Here is a 20,143-nt window from a genome sequence, read left to right on the forward strand (position 1 = left end):
CACGCTCTTTTAAAGAAGGCAGGAACCGCGGGTCATTGTGGGATACAGAGTGGCCAGAGCGGCCCGCAAGGCATTGTGGGACATCAGCCAGTCTCCGCTTCCAACTCCAACTCCAAGGCCGCCACGTTTCATGGAACTTGAAACTCTCGGAGTGTCGCCGGATGCCCCATGACGTAACTGTAAACATCCTCCGGTGTCTATCAGCCTCGAAGGCTAAATAAGAACACCGCGAAAAGAACAGTGACGAACTTCCGGATATGCCTTCGCTTTACGACTCCTGCGCTCCGCCGTCGAACCGGAAGGAAGCCAAGAAGCAGTTTACGACACCGTCGGTCGTGTTTACGGTACCGGCCGCTGCGCGCCCATCTTTCTTCCTTTCCCGGTTCCCCGGAGCTCAGGCAGTGGCGCGGTATCCGGCCTAGACTATCTCTCACCATCGGGGCCGGTTACGGCCGTTACAGGTAAGCAGCGTATTCCATACGCTTCCGCGGACCTCCAGAGCAGAGTTGGGCTGCGCCTGGCCTTCGGGGGCCTACCGGAAGAGACTTCCGTACGCCCACTCCTGCCTTTCTGTTCCTGCGTTGGGCGGGGCAGGAATCCGCCTTCGGCCCCCCCAGGTCCGACCCAGTGCGGGGCAGAACCTGTGGTTGAGGTCTCTTTCCCTGGAGTCCGCTTAGCGGCCACCGACGGTCTGTTCTGATGTGAACGTGCTATTAACCCCGCTGAGTCTCAGGGTCTTTTAAAGTGCCCCACGGTTCCCTGAGCTTCTAGAGAGGGCTATTGGGTGTGCCAACCTGAGCGATGTTCGGCCCTGCTCGGAGGAGTTCGGTCTAAATGTTTCTTTTCCTTGCTTATGAATTGGAAGGCTGGGATGTAGTTGGTTGATCTCTGATTTGATACTAACCCCCCAGGAATTGGCAAACGATCTGCAGTGGCTGCGACAACGTGCCCAGTACATGGCCTGCCAGCCACAAGGCTCTCCCTATGACTGTCCTGTTGGTGCCGCCTCATCCTGTATGTGTAGCCAGTACAGCTGTCACTCCGTTTCAACTGAAAGATTTAGTTTCCCCTATTGGTTACATTGTGCTCTGCCTACATTTTATTTTACGCGTTGAAACCCTTCCACCGCTTTTAAAGTGTGTTTGGAGATATCTTATTGTGTTATCGATATGATCTGAAACCCAGGATCTTTTCAGGCTGCTGTCCAGCTGTAAAATAATGGGAAGAGTGTTACACTTAAGACAGAGGACCCTAGAAACCAAGTCTATCTTGAAATGATGAGATCAGCTGCTTGATTTGGCTGAACTGTGTGTAGTTTTATATCTGAAATGGGGGCCTAGGGGTTTAGTGGTGTTGCATCTGACATGTTGTAGGACCCTGGTAATATATAAGGGTGTATTGTTTTGAGACCACCACACTCTCCCTCAGTCTGCTTCCTGTACTGTAATTTAAGTTCAGGTGGGAGGATGGGGCTTCCAGGTTCATGCCCTTTTGGATCACGCAAGTGTCACCTCTAGGAACTCTCCCCATCATGGGAAAATGAAGAGAGTTTCATAAATTTAGTATCCTTTGCTCTTTGCTCCCCAGACTCTGGAAATATTTGTGTGGTGAATTTTACCCTGGGAACTCAGCTTCTGGGCATTTTCAGGGGATTAGAATGGATGATAAATGCATGAGTTTTGGGTAGGAATTGTTTGGCAGATACCTGTCTGGAGCCCCTGGTTTTTACTCTTCCTGAGAGGAGTACTGGTGTTACACAAAGTGTGGACTCTGAAGCCAGTTTCCCAGGGTTCAGATTTTCATCCATTAGTGTTGTGATTTTAGGCGATTTCTTGATATCTCTGTGCCTCAGTTTTCTTATCTGGAAAATGGGGCTAATACTGGCCCTAACTTGGGAGGAGATTGTTGAGAGGAGTTAATGAATTAATGTGTGGAAAGCACTAACAACATGCCTGGTACTCATAATGTTTATGAACATTGGCTGTGTTCAGCCACTTTCATGACATAAGGCTTCAGGTGGCCTCCTCAACCTTCTGCTGGACTTGCTGCCTGACTCTTATGCCCTGCATAAGAATTTGCACTGACAACAGAAAATTGGAAGAACAACAAAGGAAGGTTGCATTTCAGGATATATTCATGGACCCTTGTTTTTTCTCAGCACTGTGTGTAAATGTATTTTTGTAAGACTGAGTAGTAAGTGTCTTGCATTTTACAATGGAACTATTTCCACATATGTTAACTAATATATACGGTTTTCACAGTGATCCTCTGAGGGGAATAAAACAAGGATCTTATTATTTTTTCAGGTAAAGAGACTGAGGTTTAGGGGAATTAAATATTGTATGTCTGTTGAAGGTGTGAATGAGAACTGGAACTTGGTTATTAAACTCAAAAAAAAGTTAATTACATTTCATCAAATCTGTAAGACATCACTGAATTCAAGAAGCACAATTTCTTCATGTAACACTAAGAAAGAAAAGTTGCCAGATACGACATGACACCTCATCAATTAGAAGGTGCAGGTTCATTTCAGAGATAGTACAGTAGAAAAAAAAAAAAACAGTGAGATATGATACATAAATCTGGTTAGCAGTCTGAGTTTTAAGTATTCACAGTATTATTTACAGGAAGATGTTAAGTGGAGAGCAGCTCAACAGTTGAGGCTTCTGTTTTGTGTTTTGCTTTTTTACCTTTATCATTCATGTATTAGCTTACCTCAAATGGAAGACTTGTGGTTTTTTTTTTTTTTTTTTTTTTTTTTGAGGCTTTTCTTCATGGAGTTACTTTGTTATTTGTATTTTTAAGGTTTTAAAAGATGGCAAAGTTCATGACGCCTGTGATCCAGGACAACCCCTCAGGCTGGGGTCCCTGTGCAGTTCCGGAGCAGTTTCGGGATATGCCCTACCAGCCGTTCAGCAAAGGAGATCGGCTCGGAAAGGTGCTTGCCTGTCAGCAGGGTCTGAATCTCTTAAAGCTGCAGCTGATGCTCCAAGTTCATTTTAATTTTATTCTCTCAAAAGGATAATGGTTATAAGCTCTGGCTACTTCCAGTAGTCATAGGAGAGCTGGGCTCTTACAAAGCTATCCTGAGCCAGTCTTTCTAACACTTTGTGACAGCGTGTCCTCACTTGGGAGGAGGGGGTTTCTGGGTCAACAGAAACTTGCCTGGTTGACGTGTGCTCTCTGCCTTCCCTTGTTGTGCTCACTAGGTTGCAGACTGGACGGGGGCCACATACCAAGACAAGAGATACACGAGTAAGTGTTCTCCGCCTGCCTGCCTACCCAGGTCAGGCCCTCGGTGGATTGTTCGTGTTTCTAGTAACCTCCACCTGAAAGCATTCTAGGATGGGAACGAAATGGTGATAATTCATAATTTTTAGGGGCCTATTATGGACTGTGGAGACAATCCATTTTTTGTAAATAGCCTCAAAAGTTAGACTGTTCAGCATATTATAGTAGGTTTTTCCCCCTACTTTGGGGAGCCATGGCCCCTTTTACAAATCTGGTGAACATATTCCCATTTTGTATTTCATTACTTGGGATTTACTGAGCCTGTAAGGCCAGTCAGTGGATCCCAGTTTTAAAACTCCTGGTTTTAGGATCCTAATAGAAGTTAGTTTTTTCCTCTGTACTAGTCAAGAGAGCTAGGAATGGCTCTCTGGAATACTGAGTCAAAGACGATCTGAAGTCTGAGGTCAGCCAGAAAGCCAGTCCTAGCCCATTAGCCACGTCTGCCTTGGGCGCCAGCTGGTGACAGTGATGACGTGTGTAACCGCCTGCTTGCCTCTCCTGAGAGAGTAAACTGTAACTCCTGTTCTTACAGAAGAAGGCAGAGTGCAAAATGGGCTTGTCTTGAATTCCTCAGACTCTGTCTTGACTTAGAAAGTTCTTTGGATCAGAGCTTTTTAAACTTGAATGTGCGTATTAATCTGCTGGCTGCTGCTACTGCTAAATCGCTTCAGTCGTGTCCAACTCCGTGCGACCCCACAGACAGCAGCCCACCAGGCTCTTCCGTCCCTGGGATTCTCCAGGCAAGAACACTGGAGTGGGTTGCCATTTCTTTCTCCAGTGCATGAACGTGAAAAGTGAAAGTGAAGTCGGCCAGTTGTGTCCGACTCTTAGCGACCCCATGGACTGCAGCCTACCAGGCTCCTCCGTCCATGGGATTTTCCAGGCAAGAGTACTGGAGTGGGTTGCCATTGCCTTCTCCATAATCTGCTGGGGATCTTATTAAAAGGATGGTTCTTACTCAGTGGATCTAGGGTGGAGCTGTGAGTCTGTACATCTAAAATGCTGCCAGCCGATGGGGTGGCTCCTGAGACCACACTATAAATATCAGGCTTTAGACTACTATGTACTTAAAAAGTTTGTGGGTAGTGTTACATACTGTCACCTTTGCCTGCAGATAAGTACTCCTCTCAGTTTGGAGGTGGAAGTCAGTATGCTTACTTCCACGAGGAGGATGAAACTAGTTTCCAGCTGGTGGACACAGCGCGCACACAGAAGACCGCCTACCAGCGGAATCGAATGCGATTCGCACAGGTAAGTCAAGAGCCAGCAGTCTGACCATCTTGGGGCTGTCACCTGGTGCTAAAAATGGTACCATGTGAGTACTGATGAGGGGAAAGCATGTTACTATGGGTATCCTAATGAATCCCATAATATATTAATGGGCTTCCCAGGTCTCCCAGTAGTAAAGAATTCACCTGCCAAGCAGGAGATGCAAGAAACACAGGTTCAATCCCTGGGTCAGGAAGATCCCCTGGAGTGGGAAATGGAACCCGCTCTAGTATCACGGGAGCCTGGCAGGCTGCAGTCCATAGGGTCACAAGGAGGTAGATACGACTCAGCACAGCTGAGTGAATCCAAGTAGCTCTTTAGTGACAAACTGTGCTAAAGTAAACGGGTACCATGTCCAGGAATGCCTTTAAACAGTTCAGCTGTCTGTTGACCAGTAGCTAGGACATCTGTGCTAAGGATGGCTGTTTGTGCTGGATAACCATGTGCGTCAGTGTCTGTTGCCTCGAATAATTGCTGTGTCCAGGATTTACTGAGTAGATGATCCAGTTGGGCTGCATCTTCTCACATAAAGAGGCAAACTCAGCAACTCTAATAAGAGCCAGTGAACCTGCCTCAGTAAAAGCATGGATATGAGTCTAAGCTAATTCAAGGTACAAACATTTTTATTGTGCTTCAGTACAAAAAACCAGATAACTGCTTTTTTTTTTTTTTTTTAACAAATTGAAGGTTTGTGACAGCCCTGCATCGAGCAAGTCTTTCAGTTCTGTTTTTTCAACAGCATTTGCGCACTTCATGTCTCTGTCATAGCAATATTTCAGACTTTTTTATTATTATCATATTTGTTGTGATCAGTGGTGTTACTAATCGCTGAAGGTGGTTAACATTTTTAGCAATAAAGTTTCTTTCTAATGAAGATATATACCTTGTTTAAGACATAACAGTGTTGCACATTAGTAGACTACAGTATAGTGTATAGTATTTGTAGCATAAATTATAGGCACTGGGAAAGCAAAACATTGTGTGACCTGCCTCATTACAATACTCACTCTATTGTGGTGGTCTGGGACCAGACCCAGAGTATCTGGGAGGTAGGCCTGTGCTTACTCAACCTAAAAACCCCAGGTGTTGATCCTGTAAAAGCACAGAATGAAATGTGCAACTGGGCTGGTGCATCCTAAACTCACTCTAACAGCATCCCATTGGGCACCACCAATTATCAGCTGAATGTCCCAAGATTTTAACATGATGTTTTTTCCTGATTCCTAGCGAAATCTCCGCAGAGACAAAGATCGACGGAACATGTTGCAGTTCAACCTGCAGACCCTGCCTAAGAGTGCCAAGCAGAAGGAGAGGTGAGTTGCCCATCCTGTTGGAACAAGTTATTTTTCCAGGACTGACCACACTGCTGTCAGGAAGCCAGAGCAGAATAGTCATCTTCTTCCCCAGTATTACGAAAAACCAAAAAGCCTCCCCAAAGCCAGTTAAGCCACTATTTCAGCCCTGGTGTCGTCTTCCAAGAGCTGGTCATGGCAGAGACCATGGACAGGAAACTGCTTGCACTGGTTGTGAGCACTGACTGACACAGAAACAAAGGCAGACAGGAAGTGACCCCAGAGCTTCACCTAGACGCAGGGCTTCTGTGGTGAAGCTCCCGGGGCCCACTCACACCGGGTCCTGTGAGTCCCTGGAGCTGTGTAGGACAGTAGCCTGCCCGAACTGAGGCTGCCAGAGGACAGCCTCTAGAGATGGAGTGGTATATACTGGTCATATCTGGTATACACTGGCATATTGGGGGCAATATGCCTCTCCTAGCATGTCTAGTGTGTGCTGTTTTCGTCTTGGTTTTTGTTTTTTCTTAAGCCTCTACTTTCCTTAAAAATCTGTACTGAAAGCAGTTTTCCTATCTTTCCAGAGAACGCATACGACTGCAGAAAAAATTCCAGAAACAATTTGGAGTGAGGCAGAAATGGGACCAAAAATCACAGGTAGTATATCTGTATCAGAATTCTGTCCAGGAATTTGATTTTTTTGGTTGGTTTTATAACAGCATTATTGAGGGTTTTACTTCTCATACTATACAATTCACCCATTTAAGATGAGCTCAGTGGTTCATAGTTATGCACGGAGTCCTGCAGCCATTACTGTGGTCTGTGTCAGAATGTTTTCATCACTACAAAAAGCCCTGTTCCGGTCAGCCGTTTTCCTCGGCCCTAGACCGCCCCTTCTCTGTGTTCTGTCTCTGGATTAATCTCTCCTGGACATTTCATATAAATGGAACCAGAGCAGAATGATCTTTTGTGACTGACTCCTTTCACCAAGCATCATGTTTGCAAGGTTCATCCGTGTGGTAGCCCATGTCAGCACTTCATCCCTCTTTATTGCCATGTTCCATTACCTGGATAGACCACGTTTTGTCTGTCTGTTCACCATTGATAGACATCAGGGTTTTACTTGAGGGTATTGTGCATGGTGCCACCGTAGACATTCCTCTAAAAGTGTTTATGTGGACGTTGTGCAAGTAGAAGACGTGTGTAAGCCAGAGTAAAGGTGCAGTTGTGGGAGTTACATTTGCTGGACTCGGTGCTTGCTGTAGCAGCAAGAATAACCAGGTAATGACATGGGAGAAATGCAGAGGAGCTGTTAGAAAACAGCCAGCCTGTCGTATGACTGTTCTGGATATATTTATTGAATACAAGCCCTTCATACTGTTACCTGCCTTTTGCTTATGTTTCGCGCTGGCTGTCATTTTCCCCCTCCAACGGTTTTTCCTGACAGAAGCCCCGAGACTCTTCGGTGGAAGTCCGCAGTGACTGGGAGGTGAAGGAGGAGATGGACTTCCCTCAGCTGATGAAGATGCGGTACTTGGAAGTGTCAGAGCCCCAGGACATGTAGGTGGCATCTTTTCCTACTCTCCATCATGCTCTTAATGTGTGTGAATGTTGGTGATGACTGTTGGCCTGAGCCCTAGCATTTCCAAAAACATTGCCTAAGATTAGCGGACGAGCTTAAAAAAAAAAAAATGCCTGTGGCAGGAAAAGCAGAAAGAAATTTACTGAAGCTAAAACTTCAGTTCTCTTTCAACTTCCTGGCATTGTGAGCAAAAGAAAAATTAAATTATAGGATTCTTGTTGGGAGAAAGCAGAAAGAAATTTCCTATTATTAAAACTCTAGATTTCTTTCAGCTTCCTGAAATCCTAAGCAAAAGAGAAGGTTGGGTTCTTTAGCTTTTTGGGCAGAAAGAGAAAGATTGCAGTTCTTCAAGAGAAGTGACGCTTTTCCTGATGTTTCAAAGAACTCCTTATCTCAGAAGGCCAGTGGGTGGACATAACTTATTGGGAGCTGGAGCATCAGCCAGGAGGCAGCCTCCTGCTGAGGGCTCTGTCACTGCTCCTCTCCCTGTCTCTAAAGTGGGGCGGGGAGTGGTGTCCTGAGCCAAATCACTTGTCACTGTTGGGTGGAGCCACTTCAGGACCTGAGGGGGCAGGCCCTGCATGAGCTCTGAGAGTCCAGTCAGAGACTGTTTTCATCTCTCGTGTTAGACTTTTGGATAAGATTTTGGATTCCATGGTGTAACAGAGAAGAAGTAGGTAGTCTTGCTCCCCTTGACTTAGCGTGTGTTGTGTGCTCTCCCCTCAGCGAGTGCTGTGGGGCCCTGGAGTATTACGACAAGGCCTTTGACCGCATCACCACGCGGAGCGAGAAGCCGCTTCGGAGCATCAAGCGTATCTTCCACACCGTCACCACCACGGACGACCCCGTCATCCGGAAGGTGGGCACCCCTGCCCCGTGCCCACCTGAGGGGAGTGCTGCAATACCACCGCTGAGGCCTCAGAGAGAGCAGAGATGTGGCGAGGGGGTGGGGGGGTGTATGAACCGACCAGGCCTCAGATGCCCCTGTAGATAAGACTCATGTGAATCAATTTAGGATTAGGTGAAAATGAAGGCACTCTGCTGACCGGACCGTAAGTGTTGGGGTGTAACAGGTGGTCAGGAAACTGCAGTTCATTGGACCCAGGATACAAATTTGCTGGCTGGCTTGCTGCAGCCTGGCTCAGACAAGCAGAGGTGTAGGTATAGGTGTGAGGGCTCCTTGCAGACAAGTCCTTCACCTCCTGTGAATGGGCAGGTGAGCCCCAAAGTAGCCCCATCTCTCTGCTGTCCTCCTTGCAGCTGGCGAAGACTCAGGGCAATGTGTTTGCCACCGACGCCATTCTGGCCACGCTGATGAGCTGCACCCGCTCTGTGTATTCCTGGGACATCGTTGTCCAGAGGGTCGGATCCAAGCTCTTCTTTGACAAGAGGGACAACTCTGACTTTGGTAAGAAGCCTGTCTAGGAACAACACAGAGGCTCTGAGTGTCCTTGTTGGTCCAAAGCCATTCCCAGGTACAGAGAATGGGTAGAAGGTATTCTGTCTCCCCACGAACACCAACAGCCATGTCAGAATCCCCCCTCAGCCTCCTCAGAGATAGAGGAAGGGGCTGTCACTGCAGTACCCCTGTCAGGCAGCAGCATCTGAGTCCTCGTGGCACCCCAACACCGTGTTTCCACCCATTTGAGTAGCAGCTTCCTGACCTCTGTCATCTGTCCATACCCCCTTTAGTATGTACTTGACCTTTTTCTTTGGACTGATGCCCTTTTTACTTCAGCATATTTATGAAGGAAAAAATGCACATGTACCATACACATGTGTATGTACACACACACGTTGAATGAAAACCATGTCACTCAAAAATAGGTGTGGTTGTGACAGAATGTAATGTTAGTATCTCAGGTTATCCAGAAACCCACCCCACCCAGCCGCACTCAGAAGACCCAGGTTAGCAGATGGCGGTCCTCTAGAGGAAGGGCCTATGTCGTTTGAATCACCACATCTCCCTAAGGGGCCCTACGCCTCTTTGGTGACTGTTTCATGGGTGGGTGACCATGCTGCCAATTTTGCAGACCTTCTGACAGTGAGTGAGACAGCCAACGAACCCCCTCAAGATGAAGGTAACTCCTTCAACTCACCCCGCAACCTGGCCATGGAAGCAACCTACATCAACCACAACTTCTCCCAGCAGTGCTTGAGGATGGTAAGGTCCTGGGAGCACTCAGTTCATCAACCCCAGTTGCTGCCTACTGAGCATGTACTGGGTCGTCAGCTCTGGGTTGTGGGATTAGACAGGACAGACGGGGGTCCCTGCTTGTCACAGAGGAGATCTCAGCTTGAGGTTAGAGGTCAGAAGGCCTGACTTTGAGCCCTAGATTCACCACTTTTAGCTTTGTGGTGCCAGTCATGTTTCTTCTCTGAAACTGTTTAGTTGCTAAGTTATGTCTGACTCTTTAAGACCACATGGACTATAGCCTACCAGGCTCATCTGTCCTTGGGATTTCCCAGGCAAGAATACTGGAGTGGGTTGCCATTTCCTTCTCCCAGGGATCTTCCCGACCCAGGGATGGAACCCACATCTCCTGCACTACAGACAGATTCTTTACCCCCTAGCCACCAAGGAATCTCCTCTGTAAAATTAGAATACTTGAATAATATTTGTCTCATATAGATACGTCGTGAAGATTCCTTGAAATATATGACCAAGACACCCTTGTGCACAGATACAGCTGCATTTCTTAGGAGCTGGAGATATAGCAACCAGCCAGCCTAAGTGCCTGCCCTTAGAAAACTTTATAATGGAGGGGGAAAGATCTTCCCTGTAGCTCAGATGGTAAAGAATCTGCCTGCAATGCAGGAGACCTGGGTTGGATCCCCGGGTCGGGAACATCCTCTGGAGAAGGGAACAACAATCCACTCCAATATTCTTGCCTGAAGAATCCCGTGGATAGAAGAGCCTGACAGGCTGCAGTTCGTGAGGTCGCAAAGAGTCGGACACGACTGAGCGACTAACACACAATGGAGGAGGAAAGATGGTAAGCTCAGGATACGTACATGTTGTGACAAATGACTGTGTGTACCTTGGAGGAAGACATAACAGGAGGGGGCGCTGTTGCTAGTTAAATAAGAGACTAGAAGCTCGTGTTTCACAAACATGAGCATAGGGTGAACGCGAGCTGTTACCTCTGTTGTGACCCACGGGGTGCTCGCTTGGGCTCGGAAGTGTGCCCAGAGCCCCATCGAGCTCTAGGGACCCAGGCAGGGCTGTGACAAAGGAGAGGTGCTGGGTATGGCTGATTGCCTTGGCAACGGGTTGGTGCTGTCTCATGACACTTGTGTCATTTTTACAGGGGAAGGAAAGATACAACTTCCCCAACCCCAACCCATTTGTGGAGGACGACATGGATAAGAACGAGATTGCCTCTGTGGCGTACCGGTATGCCTCCTCCCTAGTGCCCCCGCCCTGTGTGGGTGGTGCATCTGGACCCAGGGCCTCAGGTGACCAGAGGCACTCCTTCTTCCTTGCAGTTACCGCCGGTGGAAGCTCGGGGACGACATCGACCTCATCGTCCGCTGTGAGCACGATGGCGTCATGACTGGAGCCAACGGGGAGGTGTCCTTCATCAACATCAAGACCCTCAATGAGTGGGACTCCAGGGTGAGGCACGCGGGACACCGTGTCCCGGGCTGGCGCCTGCAGCCTGTGTCTCTCTTCCCCTTGCCTTGCTTACAGAGGTTTTCTGTCTTCTGAATTTTCCCCCTACTTAGTTCCACTTTGAGGAAGAGATCGTGTGTGCGGGTGATTACCTTGCCTTTGTGTTTTCTGTCTCTGTCCGTTCCGGCCTCCTGTTGGCTTCTGCCCTCTGCAAGTGTGATTTCAGTCTCTCCTTATGAGCTGGGCTGGCAGCTCTCCTTTTGGACCTGTTATTTCACTTATGGCAGCCCCTACCTGGTTTTCAACCTTTTGGCACCCTTTTTTCAACTTTGTCTCTTACTGAACTCAGATTATCCCAGGTTTGGCTTTTCAGGAGGGGCATCTTGAAAGAAATACGCATCCTTCGTTTTTCCTTCTCTTTCCGTTCTCCCAGGCTAGTGTGCCAGGATGGGGCTGTCATCCTTTCTGAAAGTACCTGGCCTACACACCTGAATGTAAAATGTGTGGCCATGCTCCTGGTCACTGGTGTGTAGAATAAAAGAGTCTTGGTAGGAGGACAGCAAGGCCAGGCCTGTGTTAATGAGGGTCCAGTGAGATGGAGGTCAGGGGCCATTGTGCTCTGCCTGCGTTAGAGCCTAAGGATTAGCATTCTGGGCACCAGGTTTCACTCCTCAGGTGTTCTTTAGCTTCTGTCACCTGCTGAGAGCACCCTAGAAGGTTTGCTGCAAACTCAGCTCTGAACCAGTGGCCTGCTCTTAGCCTCTGACCACAGCCCCCCAGGAACATCGTCCTGTGTGACGGCGCCCTCTGCTGCTGCCATAATCTGGTCCTGCACGCTTCTCAGCTGCCTTCACATTTCCTTTGCTGTTTCCCTCCTTTTTAACCCCCCAGTGGCACCTTCTCTTAGGGTCAGTCCCTTATGCAACTCTTTTGCCACATTCACTTCTTTATACTGTGTGTGGTCCACTCAGATGGTCTGCCTATCTTAAGGGACCTTGATTCCATCTGCAGAATCTCTTTAGACACAAGGTAGCATGGAGAGGGCAATGGCACCCCACTCCAGTACTCTGGCCTGGAAAATCCCATGGACGGAGGAGCCTGGTGGGCTGCAGTCCATGAGGTCGCTAAGAGTCAGACACGACTGAGCGACTTCACTTTTACTTTTCACTTTCCTGCATTGGAGAAGGCAATGACAACCCACTCCAGTGTTCTTGCCTGGAGAATCCCAGGGACGGGGGAGCCTGGTGGGCTGCCCTCTATGGGGTCGCACAGTCAGACACGACTGAAGCGACTTAGCAGCAGCAGCAGCAGTAGCAGCATGATCCTGGGTAGTTATGCTCAGGGTTCCCCCAGACTCTGGGATAGCAGATGCAGCAAGAGCAGGGCCACCAGGGACCATCTTAGATTTAAGCCTAACCCCAGGCCTCTTCCTTGAACTCCAGAAATGATTCCTGAAATCTCTTCTGACTCCTGGTCTATCGTTGTTTTTGTTTTGGAATTTTTTAGTGGTTGTTTTTTCTAAAACACTTTGTCATTCCAGTGTCTTCATTTGTCATTCCCTCTGGCTTGACTGTCCATCAGTGTCATTTCTCCTGCTCTCTTAGGCTCAGAACCTCAAACATCTCCTCCTCCTCCTCCTCCTTTGCACCCTTGAATTCTGCTGTCAGGCTCAGGCTGTCTACTTGCCCAGCCCTGGGTTTCACTGACATCACCCTAGTTCAGGACCCTACTCATAACGCCTGTTATTTTGCATTTGTCTCTTAACTGACCTCCCTAACTCCCTCTCCATCAGGTCAGACCTACCTGACCTCCCCTCCCTCTGCGGGCTTCCACACTAAACCAGTCTGTCTCTTCCCTGTCCCTCTCAGATCCCCCTAACTCCAGCTTCTGCCAGTATTCTCCACGGGTGAGCTGTCACACTCCCTTGTGAAACTCTTTCTCTCCACACCACATGTGATAAACATTTGTATGGCACTTGTTTCTAACATGTGTGCGTATGTGTCCTGGTCTGGTTGAGACCTTGTAAAGAGAGGAGTTACAGTTTGTTAAGCACCAGCTGTGTGGCAGGCTGTGCAAGAGAGGGATGGATGATGTCTTCCTTCTGCTCCACCTGTGGGCTTTCCCCTCCCTGGTTAAGCCCACTAGGGACCTTCTTCTCTACCAGAGGGGCCAGTAGTCCACAGGCAGCATGGTGCCTTGGCACCTGTAACTGGGGCCCTCCTCCCACAGCACTGTAACGGCGTTGACTGGCGACAGAAGCTTGATTCTCAGCGAGGGGCTGTCATTGCCACCGAGCTGAAAAACAACAGCTACAAGTTGGCCCGCTGGACCTGCTGTGCTTTACTGGCTGGATCCGAGTACCTCAAGCTTGGGTGAGATTCCTGCCCAGGAGCCGGGAGCTCATCTTCGGAAAGGAGGGGTCTTCGGGTTAGGAGAACAAGGCTGCCCTTTTCTCCCTTTTCTTGGGACAAGCACGAGGCTGCCATTTAACTGATAACTCAACCCCAGGCACAGCTGTGCCTCTGTGCCAGCGGTCCCCACCCTAACACTGCCACCCGACACCCCCCAGTTGCGTGTCCCGTGCCACATGGTCTGTGCCGGCGTGCCCCACCCTAACACTCCTTCCCCTGGTAGTTACGTGTCCCGGTACCACGTGAAAGACTCCTCGCGCCACGTCATCCTGGGTACCCAGCAGTTCAAACCCAACGAGTTCGCCAGTCAGATCAACCTGAGTGTGGAGAATGCCTGGGGCATCCTGCGCTGCGTCATCGACATCTGCATGAAGCTGGAGGAGGGCAAGTACCTCATCCTCAAGGACCCCAACAAGCAGGTCATCCGTGTCTACAGCCTGCCCGACGGCACCTTCAGCTCCGATGAGGACGACGAGGAGGAGGAGGAGGAGGAAGAGGAAGAAGAAGGTGTGTAGCAAGCCTCCCTCAGAAGTCTGGCGTGAGCTGTGGGCTGGTTGGGGCTCAAGCGCTGCAGCCTCAGTCCTCTAACCTCAGTGGAAAACTCCAGGAATTCCCTGAGGCTTCACTTGGTATGGCATTCAGTCTAGTTCCAGGAGCCATTTCCAGAGCCTTTAGAGCACATGATGGGGTTGGCGAGGAGAGTTAGGGCAGGAAAGAAATGTCTAGAGGAAGGTCTAGAAGTCCCTGAGACTAGCCAACGGTCCCAGGGAGGAATGATGCTCCAGGTTCATGCTAGGCCTTAAATCGTTCTCTCACCTGCTTCACCGGTTGGTGACTGAAGGAAATACCTGGTAGTCCTCTGAGGTTCTGAATGGTTTCACATCTGAGTGAAAGTGTTGAAAATCATAAGCAGTTCACCAGTTTGATATAACCTTTGTATCTTTCAGAGGAAGAAGCCTAAACCAGACGGTGATGTGGAACTGGCATCTGTGATTGCTTCGAGCCTGGAGGACCCTGAATACCTAGTGGGATGTGTGTCTGATTCTTGCTCTCTGAAGCTAGGCCATTGAAATAAATTCTGTTTAGTCCCTTACCTTCATCTGTGCCTACGTTATGACCGACAGCCCTTCTTCCTTCTCCGAGTAGCCCTTCAGAGAGGGGAGGGTGAGACGCAGCAGAGTCTCTCTAGAGTTCATAATCTGGGTTCCCTCCTTTGTTCTCAGCATTAGTGGTTTTACATTCCTGCTAGGAGGTGAATGCCCTTGGGTTTTTTGTTCTTGGAACCCCTTGAAATTATCCTTTCCCAGGGATTGAGGTCCATTGTGAGGTCCCCATAGGAAGTCCGTTTCACAAGCACAAGCTGGCTACATGCCAGACCCATCTGCCGCCCTGTGACACACATCACTGTAAAGATGAAGCGGGGCAGTCTTTGAAGCTTGAGGTGAGGTCGCTGCTGTGAAGGAGACCGCTTCAGAACATCCTGGTGGATGTTCCACAGGGTGTTGATTGTAATGGTTTGTATAAACTTCCCTGATAGCTCAGTTCGTAAAGAATCCACCTGCAATGCAGGAGACCCCAGTTCGATTCCTGGGTCGGGAAGATCCCCTAGAGAAGAGATTGGCTACCCACTCCAGTATTCTTGGGCTTCTCTTGTGCCTCAGCTGGTAAAGAATCCACCTGCGGTGCGTGAGACCTGGATTTGATCCCTGGGTTGGGAAGATCTTCTGGAGAAGGGAAAGGCTACCCACTCCAGTATTCTGGCCTAAAGAATTCCACAGACTGTATAGTCCGTGGGTTCGCAAAGAGTCAGACACAACTGAGCAACTTTCACTCTCACTTGGTGTGGGCTAGTGATGTGATCTCAAGCCGGCACCCTCAAAGCATGGTGTCATAAACAAATATCTCATCCTGACACAACTGTGATGCTGGTGGAAGTGATGCCATTATACAGATGAGAAAACTGGCTCCACTTTTGGGTAGCCGTCCTAAATTTAACAATTTTGATCAAAATGATTGAGCCTCAGAAAGCAAGCAAAAATGTATTGGACTTCATTGTCCAAGTTACTAGGAAAACCGTATTAACGTCTGCTTCTTGGGGAGTTCGGTGTAGGTGGAGTCTTAGAAAATTCACATTATAGTGTGACAAGTGTGGGATTTCAAGGTCAGGCTGGTACTCCCCAAGCTGAACCCAGCAGAATTATCTGGAACAAGTGGCCCAAAAACATCTTAACAGCAACCTCCACCTGTTTCATGTCTTTCATCTGTCCTCTACTTCCACCAACTTGATGGCTGTAAATAGCCCTGCCTCAAAACGGAAGCATTCTACAGTGCAGGCTCAGCCTAGTCTGAAGGCCCTGCCATACCTTATCAGGCCTAATTTCCCAGTACAAGATAAGACCAGCAGTTTTAAGTAATTATTTGTCCACACCCATTCTCATGATCATCGTAACTACTAAGAAGTTGACCTCCCTAGCTTCATTTTTGGTTAGGTACTTTTGTCTGCTTTCAGTGTTTATTCATCAAATTACTAAGGGCCTCCTCTATGTCAGATACTGATGGAAGCCCTGAGGTCACTATAATGATTAAAATTCATCTCTGCTCTAACAGGAGCTTTTCTCTGATGCTAATAACAGCCTAGAAAAAAATAGATAAATGGCATTCCTAAGGGTGTACTTAGGTCTGAGAGCTCAAGAAAGACTTTCTAGAGAAGTTTCAGTGATGAAAAGCTGGAAAACCAGTGTTTTTCCAAACTCACCATGGTTGCCTTCCCACTGGAACCCTCAGCCCCATCTCACAGGACTGCTTAACAGCTCTTGAATTTCTTACTTTATTCATAGATGCACTGTGTTCTGTGCAGGTAAATCTCATTCAGGATTCACATTTCACCTCGGGAAAGCCAGCCCCGGTCATCCAGTTCACTTGAATGGGGTGCAGGGTCACCCAGTCATCCTCTATATTGCCTCCACTTCAGCCACAGTTGCTGAGCATGAGCAGTGGATTTGGGCTTAAGTGTCTACACTGCTCTGTCATAGGCCCCTTTGTTTACAATATTACCAATGATAAGATAAAAATTTCCATTTTAAGGCAAGACAAGGAAGGTTAAAACCTCCTCCCTCCCCTTTAGTGTGCATTGTGTTTCCATGTTATGCATTAACCACAAGTCCTCAATGGCAGAAATAACCTGTTCAACCCTAAAGTTCAATTTTTCTTCTGGTGCCAGTCATGGAACTCCTTAGGAGATAACATTCATTTCTCAGTCCTGTAAGGGGTCACAATGACCCACCACTTGCTTTGTTCATGCAGACATCTTTGTTGAACTTTATGTACAATGCCAATGTGCCATTTCCCTTAAAGACAGTAATGGGGGCAGAAAGGACTAGTCAGATGACCTGGGGAGTTACTGGGCTGCACCTAATGAAAGCTCTCAGCTTAAATACTTCCTTAGGAAAGAATGTTGCTAGCTATATTTCGGAGAAGGCGATGGCACCCCACTCCAGTACTCTTGCCTGGAAACTCCCATGGACGGAGGAGCCTGGTGGGCTGCTGTCTATGGGGTCGCACAGAGTCGGACACGGCTGAGCGACTCCACTTTCACTTTTCACTTTCATGCATTGGAGAAGGCAATGGCAACCCATTCCAGTGTTCTTGCCTGGAGAATCCCAGGGACGAGGGAGCCTGGTGGGCTGCTGTCTATGGGGTCGCACAGAGTCGGACACGACTGAAGCGACTTAGCAGCAGCAGCAGCAGCTTTATTTCACATGTTCTGCCTATTTTACAAGACTTTTTTTTTTTTTGAGTTGCTGGTGGTCTTAGTTGTGGCACGCAAGCTGTTTGTTGCAGCCTGTGGGCTTCTCCCGAGTTGTGGTGCTTGGGCTCCTGAGCACACAGGCTCAGTAGTTGTGGCTCACAGGCTTGGTTGCCCCAAGGTATATGGAATCTTAGTTCCCCCACCAGAGATGGAACCCATGTCCCCTGCATTGGAAGGCAGAATCTTAACCAGTGGACTACCAAAGAAGTCTTTAAGACTATTGTCTTGCACAACCAGATGTGTGACAGAGCCTCCAATAAAAATAATGACTAGGTGACCACAACAAATACATAGTTCTTCAAGGTCAATGATAGTAACAGTCTGACTCTAGATAATGGGAAGAAACTAGAGGGAATCATTACCTGAACCATAACAGGCCAGTAAGACAGGAGTTCCAGAGGCTTTTGGCTACTACTAACAGCCCAGTCCAGTAATAACACACTGAATGGCCTATCAATGATTCCTTGCCTGGTCTGGGAATGAGCATTCCTATCACCATGGGCTATATCAGTCACAGAATACCTATTAAACCTTGGTCAAAATTAAGACTGAAAGGGAAGGGACTGTAAAATAAGGAATATAGCCTCCCACCCAGTTCTACAAGAATCAAGTCATTAGCCACTTGATGACCTACATATACCATGAGAGGAATTCTGGATGAGAATTTGGACAAGGCACTTTTGTGCTCTAGGAAAACTGGTAGGACTGGCCTTCAGACAGATATTTACAAGAGAAAAATTCCTGAACCCAGTTTCTTGCATCTCCCCATACTTAAGAACTAAAACCATTAAGCTGTTGCTGCTAAGTCGCTTAATTCCTCCTAAAGAGCAACAACCTTCTACCAAGCCGTGGGCTTGATTGCATATGTCTCTTCATCAAAATCACAGATAAAACTGGCCTCCCTCCCCCACCCCTTCGTTACAGTCCCCAGAGCTGTCTGAAAGACTGTCTCCTAGATTACAGTCCTTTGTTGCTGTTCAGTCACCCAGTCTTGTCCGACTCTCTGCAATCCCATGGAGTGCAGCACACCAGGTTTCCCTGTCCTTCATGGTCTCCCTGAGTTTGCTCAAACTCATGTCCATTGAGTCGATGATGCCACCTAACCATCTGATCCTCTATCTCCCCCTTCTCCTCCTGCTCTCAATCCTTCCCAGCACCAGGGTCTTTTCCAATGAGTCAGCTCTTCCCATCAGGTGGCCAAAGTAGTGTAGCTTCAGCTTCAGTCCTTGCAATGAGTATTCAGGGTTGATTTCCCATAGGATGGACTGGTTCGATCTCCTTGCTGTTCAGGGGACTCTCAAGAGTCTTCTCCAGCACCACAATTCAAAAGGCACTCAGCCTTCTTTATGGTCTAACTCTCATCCATACATGAAAAACCATAATTTGACTGTATGGACCTTTGTCAGCAAAGTGATGTCTCTGTTTTTTAACATGCTGTCTACATTTGTCATAGCTTTTCTTCCAAGGAGCAAGCGTCTTTTAATTTCATGGCTGCAGTCACCGTCTGTGGTAACTTTGGAGCCCAAGAAAATAAAGTCTGTCACTGTTTCCATTGTTTCCCCATCTATTTACCATGAAGTGATGGGACCAGAAGCCATGATCTTAGTTTTTTGAATGTTAAGTTTTAAGCCAGCTTTCAGTTCAGTTCAGTCACTCAGTCATGTCCAACTCTTTGTGACCCCATGAATCACAGCACGCCAGGCCTCCCTGTCCATCGTCAACTCCCGGAGTTCACTCAAACTCACGTTCATCGAGTCAGTGATGCCACCCAGCCATCTCATCCTCTGTCGTCCCCTTCTCCTCCTACCCTCAATCCCTCCCAGCATCAGAGTCTTTTCCAATGAGTCAACTCTTCGAATGAGGTAGCCAAAGTACTGGAGTTTCAGCTTTAGCATCATTCCTTCCAAAGAACACCCAGGGCTGATCTCCTTTAGAATGGACTAGTTGGATCTCCTTGCAGTCCAAGGGACTCTCAAGAGTCTTCTCCAACACCACAGTTCAAAAGCATCAATTCTTTGGCACTCAGCCTTCTTCACAGTCCAACTCTCACATCCATACATGACCACTGGAAAAACCATAGCCTTGACTAGACAGACCTTTGTTGGCAAAGTAATGTCTCTGCTTTTCAATATGCTATCTAGGTTGGTCATAACTTTTCTTCCAAGGAGTAAGCGTCTTTTAATTTCATGGCTGCAGTCACCATCTGCAGTGATTTGAAGCCCAAAAAGATAAAGTCTAACACAGTTTCCATTGTTTCCCCATCTATTTCCCATGAAGTGATGGGACCAGATGCCATGATCTTCGTTTTCTGGATGTTGAGCTTTAAGCCAACTTTTTCATTCTCCTCTTTCACTTTCATCAAGAGGCTTTTTAGTTCCTCTTCACTGTCTGCCATAAGGGTGGTGTCATCTGCATATCTGAGGTTATTGATATTTCTCCCAGCTTTAGGTTGGCTCAATTAAAGTTCTCCATTTCTTCCTTAGATAGGCAATTAATTGTTAATTGATACCAAGCACATAAAACGGGCTTCATAAATTAATAAAAAGTTTGGAAAGAGCTCATGATTTGGAGTATAAATGGGGGCGGGGGGGGGGGGGCGGTGTGTGTGTTAATTCCACACTCCAGTTCTCAACTCTATGATCTTAATTAAGCAAACCCCCTCTGAGTGCCATTTGGTAGTCAGCTACATTATATAGGAAACAGCCCCTGCTGCTGCTGCTGCTGCTGCTGCTAAGTCGCTTCAGTCGTGTCCAACTCTGCGCGACCCCATAGAGGGCAGCCCACCAGGCTCCGCGGTCCCTGGGATTCTCCAGGCAAGAACAATGGAGTGGGTTGTCATTTCCTTCTCCAATGCATGAAAGTGAAAAGTGAAAGTGA

The 20,143-nt window shown here is 47.9% G+C and overlaps 1 protein-coding gene across 2 annotated transcripts; it reads left to right on the forward strand.

Moving 5' to 3' along the window:
- The first annotated feature begins 336 nt into the window (after positions 1-336).
- EIF3D (eukaryotic translation initiation factor 3 subunit D) lies at positions 337-14,551 on the forward strand. Of its 2 annotated transcripts, none has more exons than XM_027541758.1 (15): positions 337-461; positions 2,806-2,938; positions 3,210-3,255; positions 4,406-4,542; positions 5,788-5,873; positions 6,434-6,506; positions 7,297-7,409; positions 8,158-8,290; positions 8,692-8,839; positions 9,465-9,595; positions 10,743-10,828; positions 10,921-11,050; positions 13,277-13,419; positions 13,682-13,965; positions 14,406-14,551. In XM_027541758.1, the coding sequence occupies exons 2-15, from the start codon at positions 2,816-2,818 to the stop codon at positions 14,417-14,419; spliced, it is 1,647 nt and encodes a 548-aa protein (XP_027397559.1). In that variant the 5' UTR covers positions 337-461; positions 2,806-2,815; the 3' UTR covers positions 14,420-14,551. The 2 variants fall into 2 exon arrangements, with proteins under 2 accessions (XP_027397559.1, XP_027397560.1); XM_027541759.1 differs by having other exon boundaries at positions 7,300-7,409.
- Positions 14,552-20,143: the final 5,592 nt, after the last annotated feature.

Source organism: Bos indicus x Bos taurus, chromosome 5, assembly GCF_003369695.1.
Source record: "Bos indicus x Bos taurus breed Angus x Brahman F1 hybrid chromosome 5, Bos_hybrid_MaternalHap_v2.0, whole genome shotgun sequence".
Classification (NCBI taxonomy): Eukaryota; Metazoa; Chordata; class Mammalia; order Artiodactyla; family Bovidae; genus Bos; species Bos indicus x Bos taurus.

Coding starts and splice junctions, on each gene's coding strand:
- EIF3D (XM_027541758.1), top strand. CDS start 2,816: ATGGCAAAGTTCATGACGCCTGTGATCCAGGACAACCCCTCAGGCTGG. Junction 2,939..3,209: donor AAGGAGATCGGCTCGGAAAG/GTGCTTGCCTGT, acceptor TGTGCTCACTAG/GTTGCAGACTGGACGGGGGC. Junction 10,829..10,920: donor ATTGCCTCTGTGGCGTACCG/GTATGCCTCCTC, acceptor TCTTCCTTGCAG/TTACCGCCGGTGGAAGCTCG.